Here is a 19,509-nt window from a genome sequence, read left to right on the forward strand (position 1 = left end):
AGGTTAGAGGAAGGGGAGGGTTGAATCCTGAACCTCATCCTGGGTGAGCCCCATGGAGAGGTGGATACAACTGGTTTCTTCTCTGCCTTCTCACTTTGATCCCACTCTGCACCTCTCATCCTTTGCCCTGTTCTCTTCCACTATCACTCCTTCCACTCTATTTGACAATGCAGCAGTGGAAAAGACAAAGTGCCTTGATGATCTCTGGCTTGACTTTCTCCCTTTTGCGCAGGGAGAGATCCCTCCCCAGTTTTCTCTGGCTGCCTTTTGCCTTTCTAATCAGTCATGGTAATTTACCCTGGCACTGTTTGGCAGGGGCTGTACCTTAGCATCATGAGCAGTCAGGGTCAGCTGTCAGCCTCTGAGCCATGAGCTTAATGCAACAGAACAGATGTAAGTATTTTTTCCAAGTTTTCCCTGAACAGCAGGATTAAAGTCTCTGTTCTCAGCAGGGGTCCCCAGTGTAGTCACTTCCCTCTGTGTTACACAACACCCTATTAAGAAGAACAGCATAAACATGTTCATTGGGATCCCTTCCCCCAACCCTCCAAGGCCAAGGAACAAAGGCAAGGGAGGTTTCCAAAGGCTGAGGAGCTGTTTGTTTGGTCCAGGAGCCTTGGGATAATTCTGCCTAGCTATCCCCCTGTGAAAGGGCCCTGCCACTCTCTGCTGTTCTCCATCCTTGTGGTGCCAGGTGTACAAGGGGACACAGGGGGTGGTGGTGGTAAAAGAGCAGTGGGGTCATGTTTTTACATTCATCTGGTTGTGTGCAAACCTGAGTGAGTACCAATGCGGGGAGAAACTAGTGTGGCAGCATCCCTGTCAGGCCTGGTGTCTGCACCTGCCCACTGAGCTGGAGGCTTCTGAGCATGAGTGTGTGCATGAGCAAACAGGCAAACAACAGGGAGTAAGAGAAACTCCTAGGTATGTCTTGGTGCTAGCAAGGGAGATGGGATTAGGTGCGGTCCATGATCCAGATGAACTTTCTTGCTTGAATTCAAAGGTGTCATGTCCTGAGAAGATTCATGTCTTCTGATTGCAAAGGTACTGAGGGAGCTTGCTGGAAATGGAGGCAGTGTGCTCTCCATAGATTGTACTGAAGTGGCTGGTCACAGAGAGCGACTGGAGGCACCCTTGGTGGGCAGGAGAGTGTTTCCCCAGAAGACCAAAGGGAGCAGTCAGGTACATGTGAGCACACATGAGGATCTGCCTTTGTGCACCAATTACTTGCTTTAGTGACAAAAGACCATAAATGAACAAGAGAGTTAATTAGGTCTACACCAGGCCAGGTCTGGAGGCCTGCAGCACTGAGAAATTTGGAACAGGTTCAAAGGTTCAGGGGGAGGAAAAGGCCCTGGAGCTCTGTGTAGCAAACAAAGGTTCTGCTGCTTTTCCCCCTCAGGGAGCACTGAGAAAAATGAGAACAATGTCTGTGACCTGAAGGATGGTCCCCAGGAAGGGGAATGACCAGCTCCTGGCAGCATCTGCTTGTTCAGGCCTCCAATGAAGGATTTAAACAGCTTGTTAATTCATTCCTTTATCCAGCTGCAGATCCTTCGTCATTGCAAGCAAGTTCCGGGGCAGTGTGTGCAGTTGTGAGCCAGCTCCTTTGCCCTGGTACTCTGTGCACTGGATGATCGAGTGAGCTGTCAGCAGGGCTGAGGGGCATGTTGCAGCTGTCTGGCCCATGTCTAGTAAAATGCTCACAGCAGTTCCTTTCCATCTGCTCTGGCCCAAGAGTGACCCTTTCAAACCTCCTCTCCCTTGCCGTCGCCTCAACAGATGGTGGGAAGACAGATGGAAAGAGGGTAGTCTCTGAAGCTGTAGCAATAGAAAAGTCTGACCCTGTGGTACCTCTCACCTAACCACCCACAGGTACTGTGTTCTTGCAGTGCCACCTAACCCCTGAGCCTTGGCCTCCATGTCCCTTCTCCCATCCCCTCAGAGCACTTCCTGCTCCCTTCTCTGGACCTCACTGAAGGTTCTGGATGGCATTCACTTGGAAGAGAGCCTGCCCCAGCTCTGTAAGCAAAACAGAACGGGATACCTGTGTTATGAGGGGAGCTCATGGCATGACGAGCAGAGGAATCCTTGTGCTCTAGGTGATGTGTTGTTGGGGTCCCAGGGCCTCTGAGTTTGGGGCTGGGGGTGTCCAGCTGTGTGAATCATTGCAAATCACTTTGAGCAGCTGCTCTCTTGACTCTACCCCCCTTGCACCCTGGATGCATAAAGTCTGCTTTGGGAGGGAGGCAGGTGGTCCTTTCCCTACCTGCAATTGTACCAGACAGCAGGAGTTCAAGAAGGTAGAACAGCACACTTGGCCCGCACTGGAGGAAGTTTCAGCTTAGCAGTTGTGTTTTTTTGGGACAACTGGGTTTTCTATCACCTACCAGGCTGCACCAGCTCTTCTGGAATCAGGACTCAAATCGGACTTGGTCACTGTTCCAGACTTTTCCTTCAATTCATTTGTTACCAGCTTCAGATGCAAATTAAGTGGCTTTTATGTGGAGGCCTTGCTTGCTTTGGAGGGCTCCTGTCCAGCTGTCCTCATTCAACCTGCCTCCCCAGTGGGCCTGGCTGGATGTGAGCACTGCAAAGATCTTGGAGGGAATGTGTGGGGCATCCAGATTGTAGCACTGTCACCTTCCTCTCCATGTGATAGCGCAGTGGCTGGCTTGGACAGGGGACAGGCCCTTCCCATAACACAAGTGAGGTTGATGTGTCCAAGTACAACACCTCCCATTAAGTACAATGCAGACAGCTCATGAGAGATGACCCTTCCTCCTGCAAAATAGCTTGTACAGGCAGTGTGGACAAAGGAGTAAGAAACAGCCTGGAGAGAAATAGGGTGGTGGAGAAAAGCTTGGAAAGGTCACCAGGCCTGCAAATGCAAAGATGTCCAGGGGCCATGTAGAGGGGCTCCACTGTAATATTTGGTACCATGCCCAGCCCAAAGCTCTAGCACCATTTAGTAGGCTGGACCAGCCTTGTTTGGCTGGATGGAAGCAGTTGTCATTGTGTCCCAAGTACAGTATCATTGTCACTTTTTAATTCCTCCAATTAGGTGTTGCAAACTGATATACATGTGTTGTAGCTGCACTTTGGATTTAGATTTGTCTCTGGGGTCAGGCAGTAATAAGTGTTAAGAGCTGTTTAGTTCATAAATTCTTGTGTTTCTGAACTGGTTTCTACCAAGAACCGAAGTCACAAGGCTGGGAAAGAGGCTGCATTCCCCACCAGGAACATGCTGGTGGGCGGGGAAGGGCCCCCAACCTGGTGATGCCCTCTCACCTGCTGGGATTAGTGACCAGGCTAAGATCATCGGTAGTGTTACCTGACAACTGCTAATTGGGTTTGCCCTTGTTCAGTGTTTGCCTCTGGGATTTCCCTGACAGCTGCAGCGGCAGGTTTGGGTCTGTGGAGTCAGGTCCCCTGTGGGAAGAGGCTGCTGTGATTAATGACCATTGATGAATGAGAGGAGAAGGGAAAGGAGGAAAAAGCTGCCAAGGCTTTAGCTCTGGTGGCTGCAGAGGTTCATCTTGGTTCGATCTGCTGGTGGGCAGGGAAGGGTCCTTGGCTAGCCAGGCTGTTAACAAGCAAAAGGTGAGCGTGGGTGATTGGTACATGTTGCATAAGTCAGAACTAAAGGGCCAGAAAAAGCCTCCAGGGAATGAGAACCAGAAAACACCAGGAGGTAAAGTGGTAAAGATCTGTGAAAACAGGTTTGTGATCCTCATGGATCCATGCTGACTGCAGTGCCTGTGGGGAAGGTGGCCATGACAGAGTCTGGTGTTTATGGAAGGGCTGTAGGGCTAATCCTCTTAAATCTTGAAGGCAATCAACTTGGAAAGAAGAAAGTCCTCCTGCCACCTGATGTCCCCTACTCCCCACCCCTGCTTCTTTAGTTGCATTGAACAGAAAGCAAGAAATGAGAGGAAGCGGCAAGGGGTGGATCTGCTATCACTGTTTGTGTGGTCAGTGAGAATGAGGAGGAGACCTTTGTTTCACTCTGGGCTTAGCCTCTTGACCGAGGCCCTGTAACCTGGGGTTGAGGGAGCCCCTTGGGACTGGAGCCAGGAGCTGCAGCTACAAGCACTGTGCAGATCCATGGATGTCACATCCACAGTAGTGGCACCTCCACCTTCTCTGGTGGTGAGCAAACCCATTACAGAAAAGGTGGTGGATAGTCACCTGTGTTAGAGGTCAGATCAAAATGAAAGATGCTGGAGCAGGTTACCCAGGGAGACTGTGGAGCCTCCATCCTCAGAGGGATTTAAAAACCCAACTGAATGTGGCTTTTTGAGCATCCTTGCCTGAGCAGGGAGATGGATCCCTCTCCTGAGTTTTCATCCCACCTCAACCACTCTGTGTGTTGGAGAGCACCATGGAATGCTGCGGACAACCTGCTTGCTTGGCCATGGCTGAAAGCTTATGGCTGGCTGAGGACAGTAGGAGCCTGTCTCCTCCTCACTTCCACTGTGAAACCAGAGTGATAGGGTCCTTCACTGCTCCCTTGTCCACACCACTCCTTGCAGGGATGTGGCTGAGCCCTGCCAGGCAGGGGCACTCCAAGGCACAGCAAAGTGCTTTTGGAAGCCATATGAGCTGCTGCTTCTGAGCACTGCAGTAGTGAAGCTGTGGCTTGTTTCCTTTCCTTCCAATAGGAGGCAGGGCTGTAAAGCAACTGTGGAACTTAGTGGAAGTTAGACACCTGTGTGTCTTCAGCATTAGGCCTGAACTGGTGAGGGCAGGGTTATTTCACAAAATATCTATGAAGTATCTGGTGGGGGTTTGTTTACCTAGCTGCCTCCTTGCTGGTGCCCTGGAGGCTTGTGGTAAAGGGCAGATGTTTGCAATTGTACCTGTGCCCCAGGTGCATGCCCTCCTCTGCCCACAAAGGCTGAGTTCTCAGTCCTGGGGGAAGCTCTGTGTTGGCTGTGAGATCTCAGGCTGGATTAAGTGGCAAAGGCAAATTCTCAGCTCTGGGAAGAGCACACTTGACCTTTGCCTCTACAGAGTTATGCTCTCCTTGGGGAGTAAGTGTTGGCTGAGCTTCTAAACAAAGCGCTGGCTGTCATGAGCAGGACCTGCCTGCCTTGGGGAGGGTGGGCTAGGCTGGGGGTCAGATTTATGCTCCAGGGGGGAGGAAGAGACAGCAAATCCAGTGACCTGTAAGCTTAGAGGTGACCAGTTCAATTTACTGAAATGTTAAGCTGTGCTGCCTCCTCTGTCAAAAATACACCATCTGGGATGGTCTGGGCGGATGGGCCCACTAGCACATTTAAATGTAAGAGGGGAATTTGCTTGGGAAGATCCAAGTGATGTTTTGAATCCCTTTCCCTTATTAACCAATCTGTTCTTTTCTGTCATGTCTTGCAGTGCCTCTCATTCTGAATTGCTGCTAGCATCTTTGCAGGTTTTCCAGATCCCATGGAAGATGTATCCAGTAGGGAACTGGGCCCGAGCATGGACTTCAAATAATGTTATAGGTGCTCAGTGGTAGGAGAAGCTGAACATGCTTGTTCTCCCTAAGCAGTGGCCTGTACAGCTCTCAGGCATTTTCTCCTACAGTATCCCCTTTGTTCTATGTAACATGGCTCACTCTAGTGCCAGAGGGTCCAGCAAGGTATATGAGCACACACAGAGCAGGCATGTGTGGTGGTCTCTTTTACTGATTGTACCCAGGTTTTTAAAAGAGATGTATAAGGACAGACAAACTGAGTACAAAGCACTATGGAAATGTATTTGCATCTCCATCATTCCAGGTACAGTGTTTGAAGGTTTGGAGTTATCCCTGACCTTTTCACCTTCGTCTCTTCCCAGCCTCCTCCACTAAAATCTTCTGAGCTTGGAAGTACTTTGAATTTGTGACTCTAAAGAGGGTAGTTCAGTATTACTGAGACCACATGGGTTAGGGAGGGAAGACCTTTACTTGTGTGGAGCTGCTGGAAGAATCCAGGTTTTCCCCAAGCCTCCAAAGGGCTGTAAAATAGGTATAAATACATTTACAGTGTACTGCATTGCAGAGAGAAAGAAATTTCTCCTTTTGTGCCACCTTTTTTGCCAACTCCTGTAGATTTTTCTGCAGTGCTTAGCCACTAGGTTTGAAGAGTGGTTTCTCTTTCAGGGGTGATGAGAGCATAGCATGGCAGTCAGTACTGCAGGACAGGAACATTGCCTTCACCTGCAGGTGGACTGGCAAACTGAAAGGAGATGAAAGGATTGTTAATCAGCTACTGTGAACTTACACCCAGACCATCTGAAGATCTTGTGGGAAGCAACTACCACGTTACCAAAGCTCTCCTGCACACTGGGGATAGAGCTTCCTCCTGCTCTCTCGGGTTTACAGTTTATCTGTGTCTCTTGCCTCTATGTCACACCCTGAAGTATCAGCCATGTTTCTTTTGGTGTAGGATGACTGGGAAGAGACCAAAATCAGAGTATGTTACTGAATGCTTATGTGGGAGGTCTGTTGCTAGCACTGGTGTAAGCGCTGCACATCTGAGAAACTAATACAATGAGAGGGGCTGCACATGTGAAACAACTCAGGGCAGTGGACCATGTTCCTCCTTGAGATCTGCTTGGTGCTGACAAATCCATTAGTGGCAGCTTGATGCTGCTGCTGATCAGGACTTTGCTGACAGCAAAAGCTGTGGAGGATCTTGGCAGCTGAGCTTTGCACAGGACCAAACTTATGGAGTCAGTTACCTCCACCCAAGCCATATGGTGCAGATTCCCAATCAACTTTCTGAGCACGTGGATTTTCTGGGAGATGTTTGGCTGAAGTTTAGGCAAGGCACCGCTGCATCGGCACGTTCTGGGGTGGAAAGGGCAGTGGATTTTACTTCCAGGTTTCCCTCCTAGAGCCTTGCTGACACAGTTTCCTGGACCACTAGTGTCAGGAAAAGGCAGTTTAGTTTCTGGGTTGGGGTGGTGGGAGGGGCTTGGCACAGTCTGCATGGGGTGTGAGAAGTGCACCAAACCATCCTTTCAGCCCAGTGCTTCCTTCTCTAAAGGAATGAGACAGACTCTCTGCCATACCCAGACCGTATGGAAACATGTTGATAAACTTCCAATGTCTATTTTACAATCCAGATGTACTAGCCTTGGCTGTAAACCCTCATCTGAAGAACAGGTGTGCTATAATGTTTCTAGCAGTGGCCCCAAAGACAGCTGGATACTGGAACTGAGCAGGGGCCAAGGGGCTGGTGCCATATAGGATATGGATACTGGGGCAGGAACAGGTGAGGCATGGAACTGTGGGTCAGCTGTAGTTCATGGCAACCCAGAGTCAGACTCTGAGGGAAGAAGGGGGCAAACCAGCATATACCTCAACCTCTACAATCTTCTTAGCAGCACTAGAGCTGTCACAGAAGAGGCCGCCCTGGTCTTATGGGTAGCATTGATGCATCCCTGGGGTGCATCAGCCTTAGTTGTATCTGTCCTGGTGAGGAGGCACAGGGTTAGAGCTGGCCACCAGCCTCTGTAATATTTTCTCTGGTTTGCTTCAACCTCCCCAGCAGCTCTGTGGTCTGGGAGGCACTGCAGGTCAGAGCATCTCCCTGCCAACGTTGCTGTGGGAACTGAAATGAGGCACCTGCTTTGTTGGGCCAAACTTCATAGGCACTTTTGGCCTGAAAAGCAGGTGTGCCCCCTGGGCCAGGGAAACTGTCTTGCTGCTGGGCCTGGGTCTGGTTTCTGAAAACTGCTAGGGAGAAACCATCCCAAGGAAAGGACTAGTAGCTGCAGTGGGCTGCCAGATAGGGGCACCAAATCTCTGGTGTGGGAAGGAAAGCCAGCCTTGGATGCAGCCTGGCAGGAACTCTGTGGATGGTGGGGATGAGGTAGGGCACAAGATGCTGATACTACACTGCCTTAGCTACACATGGTGCCTGCAAGCTCAGAGATGAGATCCATACTGATGGCCTATTGCTCTACCCCCAAAACTTGCTCTCACATAGGATTTTAGCTCCACTGGTACTTCTGGTTGATTTCTGTAGCCTAAAGCTTTTGTCAGTGACATTTATACCCTCCACAGGTCCCACAGATCTGGCCAAGCTTGCAGGGAAACGGAGCCTGACTGAGAGCAACAAGGTAGGCAACACCTGCCATGGGAGCAGCTGCCTTTGCTGAAAGTGGCTGGAAGGCTGGGGGCAGTGCTGAGGAAAGCCAAAGGCTGTATCAGTCCCATCTCCTCATGGAACAAGAGGCCAAAGTGGCATTGAGAGGGGCCCGCACAGACAGCACTTTCTCCTGCACCTGACATGGCCCTGGCCATGCTCTGTGCCCCGTCAAAGCCTTCAGCATCCCCTTGTCCCTTACACTGAGTATAAGGCTAACTAGTGCTGTTGCTTCATTTTCATTTGTTACCAGATTGCACTACTGGCTTTTGCAAGTACCTTTCCTGCTCTGTATCTTTATCTGCCTTCCTCCTGCTCCTCTGTAGCAGGAGCTCCCTGTAGACCAGCCTACCTTGCATAGCTTCAGAGCAGGCAGTTCTGGCCACATGTTGCTGATGCAGTAATGTTCCCCATGAACATTCTGAGCTCCCCACCTCCTTCAGCTCTGCCATCCTCCAGGATGTGCTTCCCTTAGCTCAGGGATGCACAGGGCCAGGCAATGTGAGGAAGGAAGGAGAGGGTCTCTCCCCGCCTCCATGGTGGCAGCTGCATTCTTTGGCTGCCGCCTTGCTGTCAGAGCTTGCTAGCCTTCAGAGAAGGCAGTTGCTATTGGCACTGCTGTGTCCTTGAGCTGTCCGAGGCTTTCTTGTCTGCTGAGATGGGCAGAAAGAGGGGAAGAGGAAAGGGAAGGAAGCCAGAGGCATAGCCTGAAAGTGCATGCCAGAGCTCAGTATGAAGGCAGAGGTAATCATCATCAGAGAGGGCAAGTTTCTGTTGTCCCTGCTTTTGTCCTGAGCTCCAAACTCCTCTAGGAGAGGCAGGAGAATCATGAGTGCCATCTCTTCAATCCTGTTATGGATCTCTGTGCTTGGAGTGGCCCCTGTTTGGGTGGGAAGTGAATGCTTCTGCATCTCAAGCTCCTTGCTTTTCTCAGAAAATTATGACCTGAAGCAGTGTGGCATGAAAAGGGGCTTTGCTCATCTTCTCTGCAGTTGTCCTGCATTTATTTTCCTGTAAAACTCTCAGTTATCATTATTCTTATTTCCTGTAAGAGTCTGGGTGTTTTCTTAAGGCTGTGTGCCACACCTATGTGTAGAATGGGTGACAGTAGAATCAGCATGGCAACTAGTGAGTGAGTCTTCTGGAACTGTGATGTCAATGGAGAGCTGAATTCCCAGCCAATGAAGTCATAGCTGGGAAATTGGGTACTCAGCCTAATCCCAATAATTACCCAATTGGACTGTAAAGTGTCAATGCACTAGCCTATTGTGTGATGACTATTTAAGCTCTAACACATGCCACCTAATAATTGCCACTTTTTGCAGTTCCCTAAGATTCACTTATTAATAAGCTATTAAACATCCATTTGAAATCACTGCATTGTAATGAGCTGAGATCACTGCTCATGCAGCCATTGCTGTGCCCAAACTGGTAGGAAAGCACCTAAAATCCTGTGATGGCAGCAAGCCCACAATTTCAGGATGGTAGGGTAAACAAACTAATATACAGATATAACATCAGCCCCACCAATCATTCCTGTTTCAGGATCTATGTGACCATCATCAGTTTTATTTTGTTACGCAAAGCTGATGTGCTGAAGGACTTAAGTCCAAGTTCCCCATGGCCTGGGCCACCAAAGTGAGGGTCTTATTGAAAGGAAAAGCAACTTGAAGGAAATGAATCATTGCTTTTTAGGAAGATTGCTCTGAAATCAGAAGCAGGAATTAAGCTACTTTAATCCCAAACACGAGAATTGAAAGCTTGATTCAAGTTTGTTTCTTCTGGTCTTTTTGTTGTTGAGAAGTTCAGCGTGGGAGGAGTTTGTCAGGAAGAGCTTCTTCAGCATAGTCCGAGCATTGCCTGGTTTCTTCTGTCTTCACTGCTAGGTCAACTTTTTTGCATCTCTTGTATTTTCTACAGGTTGTGGGCTCCTTGGGAAGTGCTGCCTGTGAAGTTGTACCAGATACCAGGAAGGGAGACTTTCCACTGAGCAGAGCATCTCAGGCTCCCTGCATACCCTCAAGCTGCTGTTCTGGCTTCCCTGTTCCCTTCCAGTTTGTGACATGCTGATATTCAATGATCGCCTCAGGAAGAGCCTCCTGGCATTGAGAACCCAGTGAAAAGGGGAACGGAAGGTTATGGAAATTTACACTGTCAGGACCCTTTCCACATTCCCTTCAGCAGTGCCCTGACCACATGGGGAGCATTCCCTCTTTGTGGGTTACAGCCCATAAAAGTGACAAGAGGTTCTGCTTCCGCCTTTTCCTTTCCTTTCCCTTTTCCTTTCCTTTCCCTTTTCCTTTCCTTTCCCTTTTCCTTTCCTTTCCCTTTTCCTTTCCTTTCCCTTTTCCTTTCCTTTCCCTTTTCCTTTCCCCTTTCCTTTCCCCTTTCCTTTCCCCTTTCCTTTCCCCTTTCCTTTCCCCTTTCCTTTCCCCTTTCCTTTCCCCTTTCCTTTCCCCTTTCCTTTCCCCTTTCCTTTCCCCTTTCCTTTCCCCTTTCCTTTCCCCTTTCCTTTCTCCTCTCCTCTCCTCTCCTCTCCTCTCCTCTCCTCTCCTCTCCTCTCCTCTCCTCTCCCTTTCCCTTTCCCTTTCCCTTTCCCTTTCCCTTTCCCTTTCCCTTTCCCTTTCCCTTTCCCTTTCCCTTTCCCTTTCCCTTTCCCTTTCCCTTTCCCTTTCCCTTTCCCTTTCCCTTTCCCTTTCCCTTTCCCTTTCCCTTTCCCTTTCCCTTCCTTTCCTCCTTTTGTAAGGACACATGACTAATGAGTGCAGCAGTTGAAGCCTCACATCAGGTTGATGTCCTGAGCAGGCTTGCTCCTGCAGGGAATGCATGATGGAATGGACTTCCTGTTCAGGGCAGCTTCTCTGCTCCTCAGGCATGCTCAGGTTTTCCTGGTTTCCAGATGCCTTTCCCCACCACATGCAGTTTCAGTCACAGGTATTGAAGAGGCAGAGAGACCAGATCAGTCTCTTTGGGAGACTGCAGTTGCATCATTGCAAAGAGGATTTAATTAATTTTAAGTGGACAGGTTCTCCTGAGTTGCTGTAGCTCTGCATGAGTCACATTCTAGCTGGGTGTTTTTTTTTCTCCTGAGTAGTTGCCCAAGAAGCTCTAAATAGTATGACAGATAAATAAGGAACCAGCTGTGCTGTGCAGCCAGACCAACCAGGGCCTTTCTACAGCAGTAGCCCACAACAATTTCCTCTCTGCCTCATTCTGCACACCCATCCCTTGGGTTCTGTCATCTGCTCCTGCTTGCCGGGTTTCTTCTTCCTAGCAGCATGTTTTTGTCTCCTCTTGTAACCTCTTTTTCAGCATGCGGTCTCAGCTCTTGGTAATGCGTGGACATATGTTTAGACAACAGCACGACCAGGAAGTCCAATTGTGGGACACTCTGTTGCCTCCATCTTGGAGATGGTCCAGAAGGAACAATAAAACCAGCAAACCTTGGCTTTCATCTAGGAAACTACTGGACAGTTTCTTTTCTGTTTTCTGACAACAAACCATCCCTTAGACAGCTCTCAGCCTCCTCACAGGGCCTGCTGGTGGCCTCCTCACAGGGAGAGGCCAAAATGTACCCCAAAGCTCTGAGGGATGCACCAAGAGTGGATGGAGGTGGCTGGAAAACTAGGCTGTGTGTTTGGCTGGAGTGGCGCTCTATCACATGGGAATGTATCCCTCCCTGGGTGCCATAAGTATGAGTGTGCTGAGCTGTGCGTATCTTAGGGCAAAGGCAAGGGCTGGGAATGCTGTCCATGGTGGCTTTTCTGCCAGTGTTTTCAAATTCAGAATCTGCTTTTCTTGCCTCTCTGATGCCCATGGTTACAAAGATTCTCTGCAGAGATCACTCTGCACTGCTGGCTCAAAATTATTTCTCTATGCAGCTCCCCAGAGCTGCTGTGTTCTCCCTCCTGATACGAGACGGCTCTTTTCAGAGAAGCTGTGACTTGTACCTCTATATGGCTGGCTCCACAACCCAATTTTTAAGCCAGTGAACCTGGCCAACCTTCCCCTGCCCTTCAGCCCTGACAAGGGGGAGCAATCCTTCTTCCTCTGTGGGAGCTGCAGGCAGCTTCTGAATCCATGGAATGTGTCCCATCTGCAGTGCGTTAGGGTCTCCTCACAGCAGAGGAAGAGCAGATGTGGGTTCTGAACCCTTCTGAAAAGAAAGAAAAGGGGCTAATTAATTGAAGGGATCCAGAGCCAGAAGCCACATCTGCAGGCCAACTGGCCCTTAAAGTGTGGCTCCCAGGTGCTACTGCCCCAAGGGAATTGTGCAGAGCTGGTATGGACTCAGTGGGTGGAGAAATAAAGGCGTGAGGAGTTCCTGGCCCACATCAGCAGAGTCTTGAAGAGGCCCTTCTCCCTGTCCTTTGAGAGGGCTCAGGAAGATGCCAGCTCATGGCCATGTTTCCAGATCACAGCCCACTTTGATCCCTCTGCCTCTGACTCCATGGCTTCAATCTTCAGGTGCCCAAGCACCCCACCTTCTCTGTCATAGACAGGGCAGGTGAAAAGGGCCATGCCATCAACATAGGCCACCTTTGCTCCTTTTTTCTGCAGGGTCTGATGAGCCTCTGAACTGGCTTCCAGGTCTGCCTCACTCAGTTCAGTGCCCTGGCCCTGGCAAGCATTGACTTGGAGAGATGCTGCAAGTCTGTCTGCCCTTGGCCTCTCCTCTGGTCCCGTGTCTGCTGCCTAGAAGGTCACACAGTGATTCAAGGAAAGTGAAGGCAGCAAAGAGCACTTTGAGCTACCCCCCCACAAAGCCTGCCTTCCTGGAGGAGCTGTGTGCTCCCTGCTGAGGGGGGCTGGGCTGTCAAACCCTGCTTGTCAGCTTACTGCCCCATCCTCTCTTCGCTGCTGATTTCTGTTCCCAGGCGTGGGTTTGATCTCGGCAGCAAGCAACCCAACAATCCACAATCTGCCTGTGTGCGAGTTCCTGAGCAATGAGGTATTTCATGTTTGCCTGCTGAGCCCCTACTGAGCCACATTCTGAAGCCCAACCTGCATTGAGATTCCCCACACACCCTACCCTTCCCCTTTTCTGTTGGGTTTGGTTTTGGGGATGGCCAAATATGAAATGAGCCACAGGGCAGCTGCGCATCACCCCTGTGCCTGCAGCCCCTTGTGCCAGACAGCCCTGGGGTGAGGAGGTTGGGGGCTGCTGCCCTCAGCTGGCCCCTGCTCTGCTGCAGCACTTCCATGGGTTCAAACGGCATCAGCACATCCCTGCAAAAGCAAAGGAGTGTTTGCATGCGTGAGGCTGGAAGGAGGTCATTGTCCAGCTCTGGGGGGGTTACTGTAAACACAGAGCTAAGCTGATTTGAGGACATGCCAGCTCCCTAGGCCAGTCTCCACTGCAGCCAGGGTTGGCTGCAAGAGGTGCTGGAGGAGGGTGCGGGGTGGGGGCAGAGGGTGGGGCGTCAATGGCTCTGTTCGATTTGCCTGTCTCATTCCTCAGCCCCATTAGGGAGGCACAGGCTCCTGCAGCCCCAGCACCATTGGGTCCCGAGTGCAGGCTCCTGTGGTGGTGTCATCCCCTAGGGCTGCTTCAAATCGTCTTCTTCCCTGGAGTGACCCAGCACCTCCAGAAAGGAGGAATCCGCTTGTGCTCCCTGCTCTGGGGTCGCCTGCTCTAGCTTTGAGCACTGCCCAGGCTCTTGGCTGCTTTGTTTATGGTTTTGTTTATGGTGTTGATAATTTTCTCATTTCAGGTTTAGGCACAAGCATTCTTTCCACTGCTGCATAAGAAAGTAATTAGGTGAGGATGGAAAGGACATTCTTCTTCCTCAGAACAAACAAACAAGCCACGGCTGTTTCCGGGCACTGCTCAGGACATCCACAGCCATACAAGCCCCTGCCCAAGTGATGTCTCTGCCCTGACAGGGCTGATAGACAAGCCAATTGTATCCCAGGAAGTGCCAAATCAGTATTTCTGTTACCCTGTAAGCCAGCTGCCAGCGCCAAGGTCAAAGCCTTGTTCTGGTCACACTTGCTCACCTGCCAAGTTAGGTCTCCTCTCCTTCACTTGCCAATCCCAGCCAGAAGGGATGTGCTGAGTTCCAGCTCCACTCCAGACCCAGTGTGCTTTCAGAGGGATTCATTCCCTATGCTTCTGCTTCTTTTCCAGCTTCACAGCACTCTGGATGGCAGAAAGCACTGCTCCCATCCCAAGAAAGGGATGGCTGTGGTCTAAGAGAGCCTAAAAGTCAGGGGCAATGAGAAGAAGAAAGATGGAGCCACTGTTTTCAAATAGGAGAGGCTTTAGAAGCACAAATGCTGGAGACTGGAGAGGAGGAACTGGGGGAGCTGGACAGACACCTCTGTCACAAAGCTGTTGGAAAGTAGACAGCTTTGTGAGGACCAAGGGAGGCAGCACCTGCAGTAGGAGAGGCTGGAGGGAGTGTCAGTGGAATGGGGTACTGTAATGGGATGGGGGAGCCAGTGATCTATGTTGCAGTCACCCAAGCATCAAAAAGGACAAAAGAAATTAGATAAAATCATGGATTGATGTGACAAATTTTAAATCCAGTGGCTGAGCTGCAGCATTTGGCTGAAGGAGCCCCTACCTGCAGGCTGCTGGAAGATGTAAGGGTACATCCAAAAGATCACTCTGTGCTGACAGTTTCTTGTGTTGTCCCAGTTGCAGTGCTTGGGGTCGGGATGTTGCATGAGCTCTTGTCTATCTGAGCTTGGTGTGATGAGGTTAGTAAGGGTTACTGGGCACAGGATCCACTGCAGGAACGCATGCCAGTGCGAATCTCCTTCCTGGGGGCACTTGTGGTGCCCTCCTCTGCCTCCTTAAGTGTAGAGATAAAATGAGAGGTCTTTGGCCACCCACCAAGCTCACTGATGTTGCTGTGGGCCAGAATGAGCCTGCCCCCAAAAAAAGGCAGTGCCTGCACTCCGATGGGAGGATTTGCTCCTTGCCCAAGAGCAGCAGAAAACTACAGAGATTTGGCAGAGGACAAGGCCAAGCTGATGTGTGTGGATGAAACTGGATTTGTGCACCCCCCGCTGCCCCCTGCCCCAGTCACCCTCCTAGTCTTCTTCCCTCAGTCTTTCTCAGTACATATAAAGCAAGTCCTCCCTCAACCTTTTGGTACTCAGAAGACAGATGGGGAGAACGATGGATATCTAGTCTGAGCTGCTGGGATATGCCTGCTGAAAGATCTCTCATAGCTGAAGGATGGGGAGCTTTTAGGTTGGTCGTTTTCTAGCCTGGACCTATACAAGGAAGAATATAAAGCCCTGAATTGTGCCAGGGCGGGATGGCAGATAAGATTCTTCCCATTGCCGTGCCTTTCTCCTTTCAGAGGCGATACAGAGCAGCCAGAGGGCTAGTGGTGCTGATGCAGTTCCAGAAGTTCCCAGATGCTGAAGGACAGCAGTGTATTCTTTCGGCATCCGTGTCTCCTGCCCCGTGCACCCCACAGCCGGGGATGTTCCACCTTCCCCGAGCGTTCCCAGCTGCGGCGGGGGCCGGTGGATCGCTGCGGGCCGGGCGGCGAGGCGGGCTGCGGAGGCTGCACGGAGGCTTCCGGGTCGGATCTCCACGGCCAGGCAGGGGTTAAGGCTTCTCTGTTGTAGTTTGTTTCCCTTTGCCAAAGTGGGTGTTGCTGGAATGTCTCCTCTCCTAAGGAGGGAGGCCGAGCCGTGTCCTCTAGAGAGGGGGGGATGTCAGCATCAAAAAGAGACAAAGGGGGAGGTTTCCAAAAATATAACCCTCCATCCCCTCCAGGCGCTGCCAGTGCCAGAAGCAGGCGCGAAGGTGCTCGGAGCTGCCTGTGGAGCGCGGGAGCTCGCTGGCAGCCAGGCGAGGGGGGCCGGCCGTCCTCCTCCTCTTCCTCCTCTTGCAGGGGCCGCCCGGCTGCCCGCACCCCTGCCTCAGCACTGCTCTCTGCGTCCCCGGTCCCGGTGGGCGGCAGGTCCCGTCGGAGTCCCGGAGCGGGATGGGGCGGTGAGGGGGGCGGAGAGCCGGCGGTCCCCGCTGCCCCGCGTCCGCCGGGGGATGCCAGTCGGGCGCTGAGCGCTCCGCGCCGCCCGTCTCCCCACCACCACCGGCTGACACCATGCGGGGCGCCGCCGCCGCCCTCGTCCCGCTCACCTTCGCCGTCCTCCTAGGCTTCGCCCGCTGTCGGCCGGACTCGGCGGCCAGGCTGGAGCCGGGTACCGGGGGGGCGGCGCGGCCGCCGGGCCGGGGGGCTGCCCTGGGGGCGGTGGGCATGGCGCACAGCCTGTCTCCGGCGTCCCGGTCCCCTCGACCGTCACGGCCCCTCCCCGCCGCCCTCCACGTGGACCGCGGCACTGCGGCCGCCACGGGGAATCCGAGCGGCGGCGACGGCCGGAGACAGCGTCCTGACCGCGGGCACACGGGCGACGCTGGGCACAATCCCGGCGCGGGGCAGGGGAACAGGCAGGACCCCTCCCGGCAGCGGCCGGGCGGCGCGCAGAAAGCGCGGGTCGTGACCCGGGCGAAGGAGCCAAGCGGCAGAGGGAGGATGGCCGGGTAAGTGCTGTGGCCGGGGTGATTCTGCGTGAGGTGCGTAGCGTGAGCCCCAGTGGTCCCGGCGGCGGGGAGCCCCGGAGGGGCCCCGTACTGCATCTCCTCTTGCATCCCACGGGCGCTGCGGGCGCTGCCCCGTTCCCCCGCGGGATGTCGGGGCAGTCACGGGGATGGTGTGTGGAGGCCTGGGCCGTGCTGACCAGGACCAGGACCGGAGCGGCGTGGGAACCCACTCGGTGTTCACTGCTGCGCGGCGCGTCTGCCCGGCACGTGCGGCCGCGTCGCTCCCGCCCACTCGTCGGTGCGTGTGTGTCCGTGTGCACGAACTCGTGGAGTGTGAACGTGAGTGTGAGTGCGGCACCGGGCCGAAGTCTGTCAGTCGTGGGAGTGCGTGGTTCAGGAGTGCAGATGTAATGCCCATCTCCTGGCACATCAGGACTTCAGCTGGCCGGACAGCTGCGGGCAGTGTCCCTGTTGCGCTCTGAGGCTGCCCGCGACTGTCCTGGGAGGCATGCGGGGTGAGGGACTCCCGAGGGGATGTAGGATTGACTACGGTGCTCTGGTGGTAGAGAGGCTGGAGGGGCTTGCTTGGCTCTGAGGGACGAGCTTCGCTGCCGCCGCTTTTGCTGCAGGTACCTGGCCTCTTGGCTCCTTCCTCCCGTAATGGGCCCCTTGTAAGCACTGCACGCCGTAGCTTCCCATGGCTTCAGCTGGCTCAGCCAGAGGAGGCTTCCTGTGACTTGCCTGGCAGGTCTGCTTCGAACTCCAGTCTCTGGCTACAACTCTGTGGAGGTGGAGGAGATATCATATGGCGAGGCCAGCTGCTCCGTTGTGAGGGGAGTCTGCGAGCAGGATGTCTGGTGCAGCTTAGTACCCTTCAGCCCTGAGCCCTCTCCTCTGCAGTTGTCTGTCTGCACCTCCATGGCTCCACGCCCTTGGAGATGATCTTCTCAGCCACCTGGGAAGAACTGCCAAAACCACTGCGTGGGAGTTTAACTGACCCCTGTGGTGCCATGAGTCCGCTCTCCATGTGAGCCCTGCTAGGGGGATAATGAGAGCAGGCTCTGGGCCCTCAGACATAGGCAGAAATACCTTCTGCTGATATCAGGTAGGGAGCTTCACTAGTACAGAAAGGTGTATCTCTGAGTTTTCTCTCTCCCATACTCGTCTCTGTGCAAAATTTTGAGACAGATGTTTTCTGGGCCACTCTGTGTATTTTTCCTTCAACAAATCCATAGAAGCACCAATTTTGCTCTAGCTCCATTTTGTTTGATTTGTAAAGTATTTATCACTAACAGCTAGTTAATGGCATGTAGGTCCTGAGCTTACCCGGTCCATGATCTGGGCTTGTCAGCCACCCAGAGTGAGAATCTTGGGAGGATCCAGTCCTGCTCAGTCAGATTTGAACTTTTTCAGGCTTAAGATTTTACCTTTTCTGCAGTTTGAGTGTTGTCAGTGTTGCTTTAGGAACATGTGGCAGTTCAGTTGGATTTGAGTCATCTGATACATAGTACGTTTCTTTTCAATTACTTACCCTGAACAGTCTCTACCAGATTTTCAGACTGCAGCTGCCTCTGGTGACAGCAGCTGGCCTGCACTGCTGTCAGGAGCACATGGGCAGCCTCAAGGTTCACGCTGTGTTTAGAAGAGCGCTGAACCTCTTTGCAAGTGGCTTTTATCCCTTAATCAAGGTGTAAACAGGGATGGTTGGTGCAGCACTTACATGCTGGATTTAGCTTATTGTCAGCTGTATCAGGGACTGCAATTGCCTCCAAGCTTTGAGGAAGACAGAGGTGTGTCCTAGTGCTGTGTTCCTCATGCAGGCTGTGCTACACTTCCTGCCTCTGCTCTGCACTGGAAGAAATGGACTGGGGATAAAGGCCTTTCTCTGATCCCCAAGAACTTCAATTCTGAAAAGTGCATAGAAGGCTTTCTGTCTGTTCTGGAGTCCAGATCAGGACTTTAAGCTTCTCTGTGACCTACAGTCTTTGGAGCTTATGAGAAAGCCTAGCTGAAATGATTGTCCACATGGAATTGCTCCTCATGGAGAGCTAGCTGCCGGTGCCTCCAGCCATCCTGTGAGACTACATCCTTCCACCTCATCCATCTTCTTACGCCCCTTGCTTCACCAGACACATTTTCATGCAGGAGACTCAGGGCCCCTAAAAAACTTCATTTTATGATGTTTCATTTTTTTGCCAGGTGGGATATTTTCTGTTCTACTGTTTACACTGAACTCCTGCTACTGTCTGGTATGACAACCTTCATTTTCCCCTACTCAGGTAGCTTTTCAGGCTGCACTAAACCCCTGTACTATTTTTTTATGCAGTATTTTGGCTTAAAATATCAATCCCTCCATGGGTTGCCTTTCCAGATTTCCCAGTCAGAGTTCTCTGCTGGTACCTCCAGGAGCCTTGCAGAGTTTTGTGGTTGAAAACTCTATTTATTGGCACTACATCCTTTTCTGCATAATTATTTTCTGGCGTTGTCTGATAGCTGCTCATATCTGACCTTTTTGCAGGTGCAGCTTGCTCAAACACTTCCACAAGTGTGTCCAACTGCAAGTCTTGCAAAAGCTACATTTTAGTATTTTCTCCTGAAGACTCATTCTGAGGTGATTTTTGATACCACAGTGAGCACCATAGAAGATTTCTGACTTCTGACATTGAGTGAGGAAAACAATTCAGCCCCCAAAACATCACTGTTTTGCTGTACTCTGCTTAACCTGCTGTTTCACCAGCCCCCCTGACTAGAAACATTTTCTTCCCGAGTGCTGTGGGGTAGGGAGCTCCCAAGCTGTGACACGTGCTAGCTATGCCTGTACTCATGTGCTGGATGCATCCCTAATTCAGGCTGGCCACTTCTGCTGGGAAGACACTGTGG

The 19,509-nt window shown here is 52.0% G+C and overlaps 2 protein-coding genes across 8 annotated transcripts in view; both read left to right on the forward strand.

Annotated features, from left to right (window-relative positions):
* The window catches only part of AREL1 (apoptosis resistant E3 ubiquitin protein ligase 1), a 39,473-nt gene extending 28,934 nt beyond the window's left edge, over positions 1-10,539 (forward strand). Inside the window, exon 21 of the transcript XR_011698022.1 lies at positions 10,041-10,539. The gene's annotated coding sequence lies outside the window, so the exon portion shown is untranslated. The remainder of the gene's footprint in view (positions 1-10,040) is intronic.
* A 5,234-nt stretch (positions 10,540-15,773) lies between these two features.
* Positions 15,774-19,509, forward strand: part of LTBP2 (latent transforming growth factor beta binding protein 2) — a 72,450-nt gene continuing 68,714 nt past the window's right edge. For all 7 annotated transcript variants that reach the window (XM_071557842.1, XM_071557844.1, XM_071557847.1 and 4 more), the window contains exon 1: positions 15,774-16,629. In XM_071557842.1, coding sequence (XP_071413943.1) covers positions 16,193-16,629 — 437 coding nt within the window. In that variant the 5' untranslated portion in view covers positions 15,774-16,192. The remainder of the gene's footprint in view (positions 16,630-19,509) is intronic.

The sequence above is a fragment of the Pithys albifrons genome, chromosome 6 (genome assembly GCF_047495875.1).
Source record: "Pithys albifrons albifrons isolate INPA30051 chromosome 6, PitAlb_v1, whole genome shotgun sequence".
Taxonomy (NCBI): domain Eukaryota; kingdom Metazoa; phylum Chordata; class Aves; order Passeriformes; family Thamnophilidae; genus Pithys; species Pithys albifrons.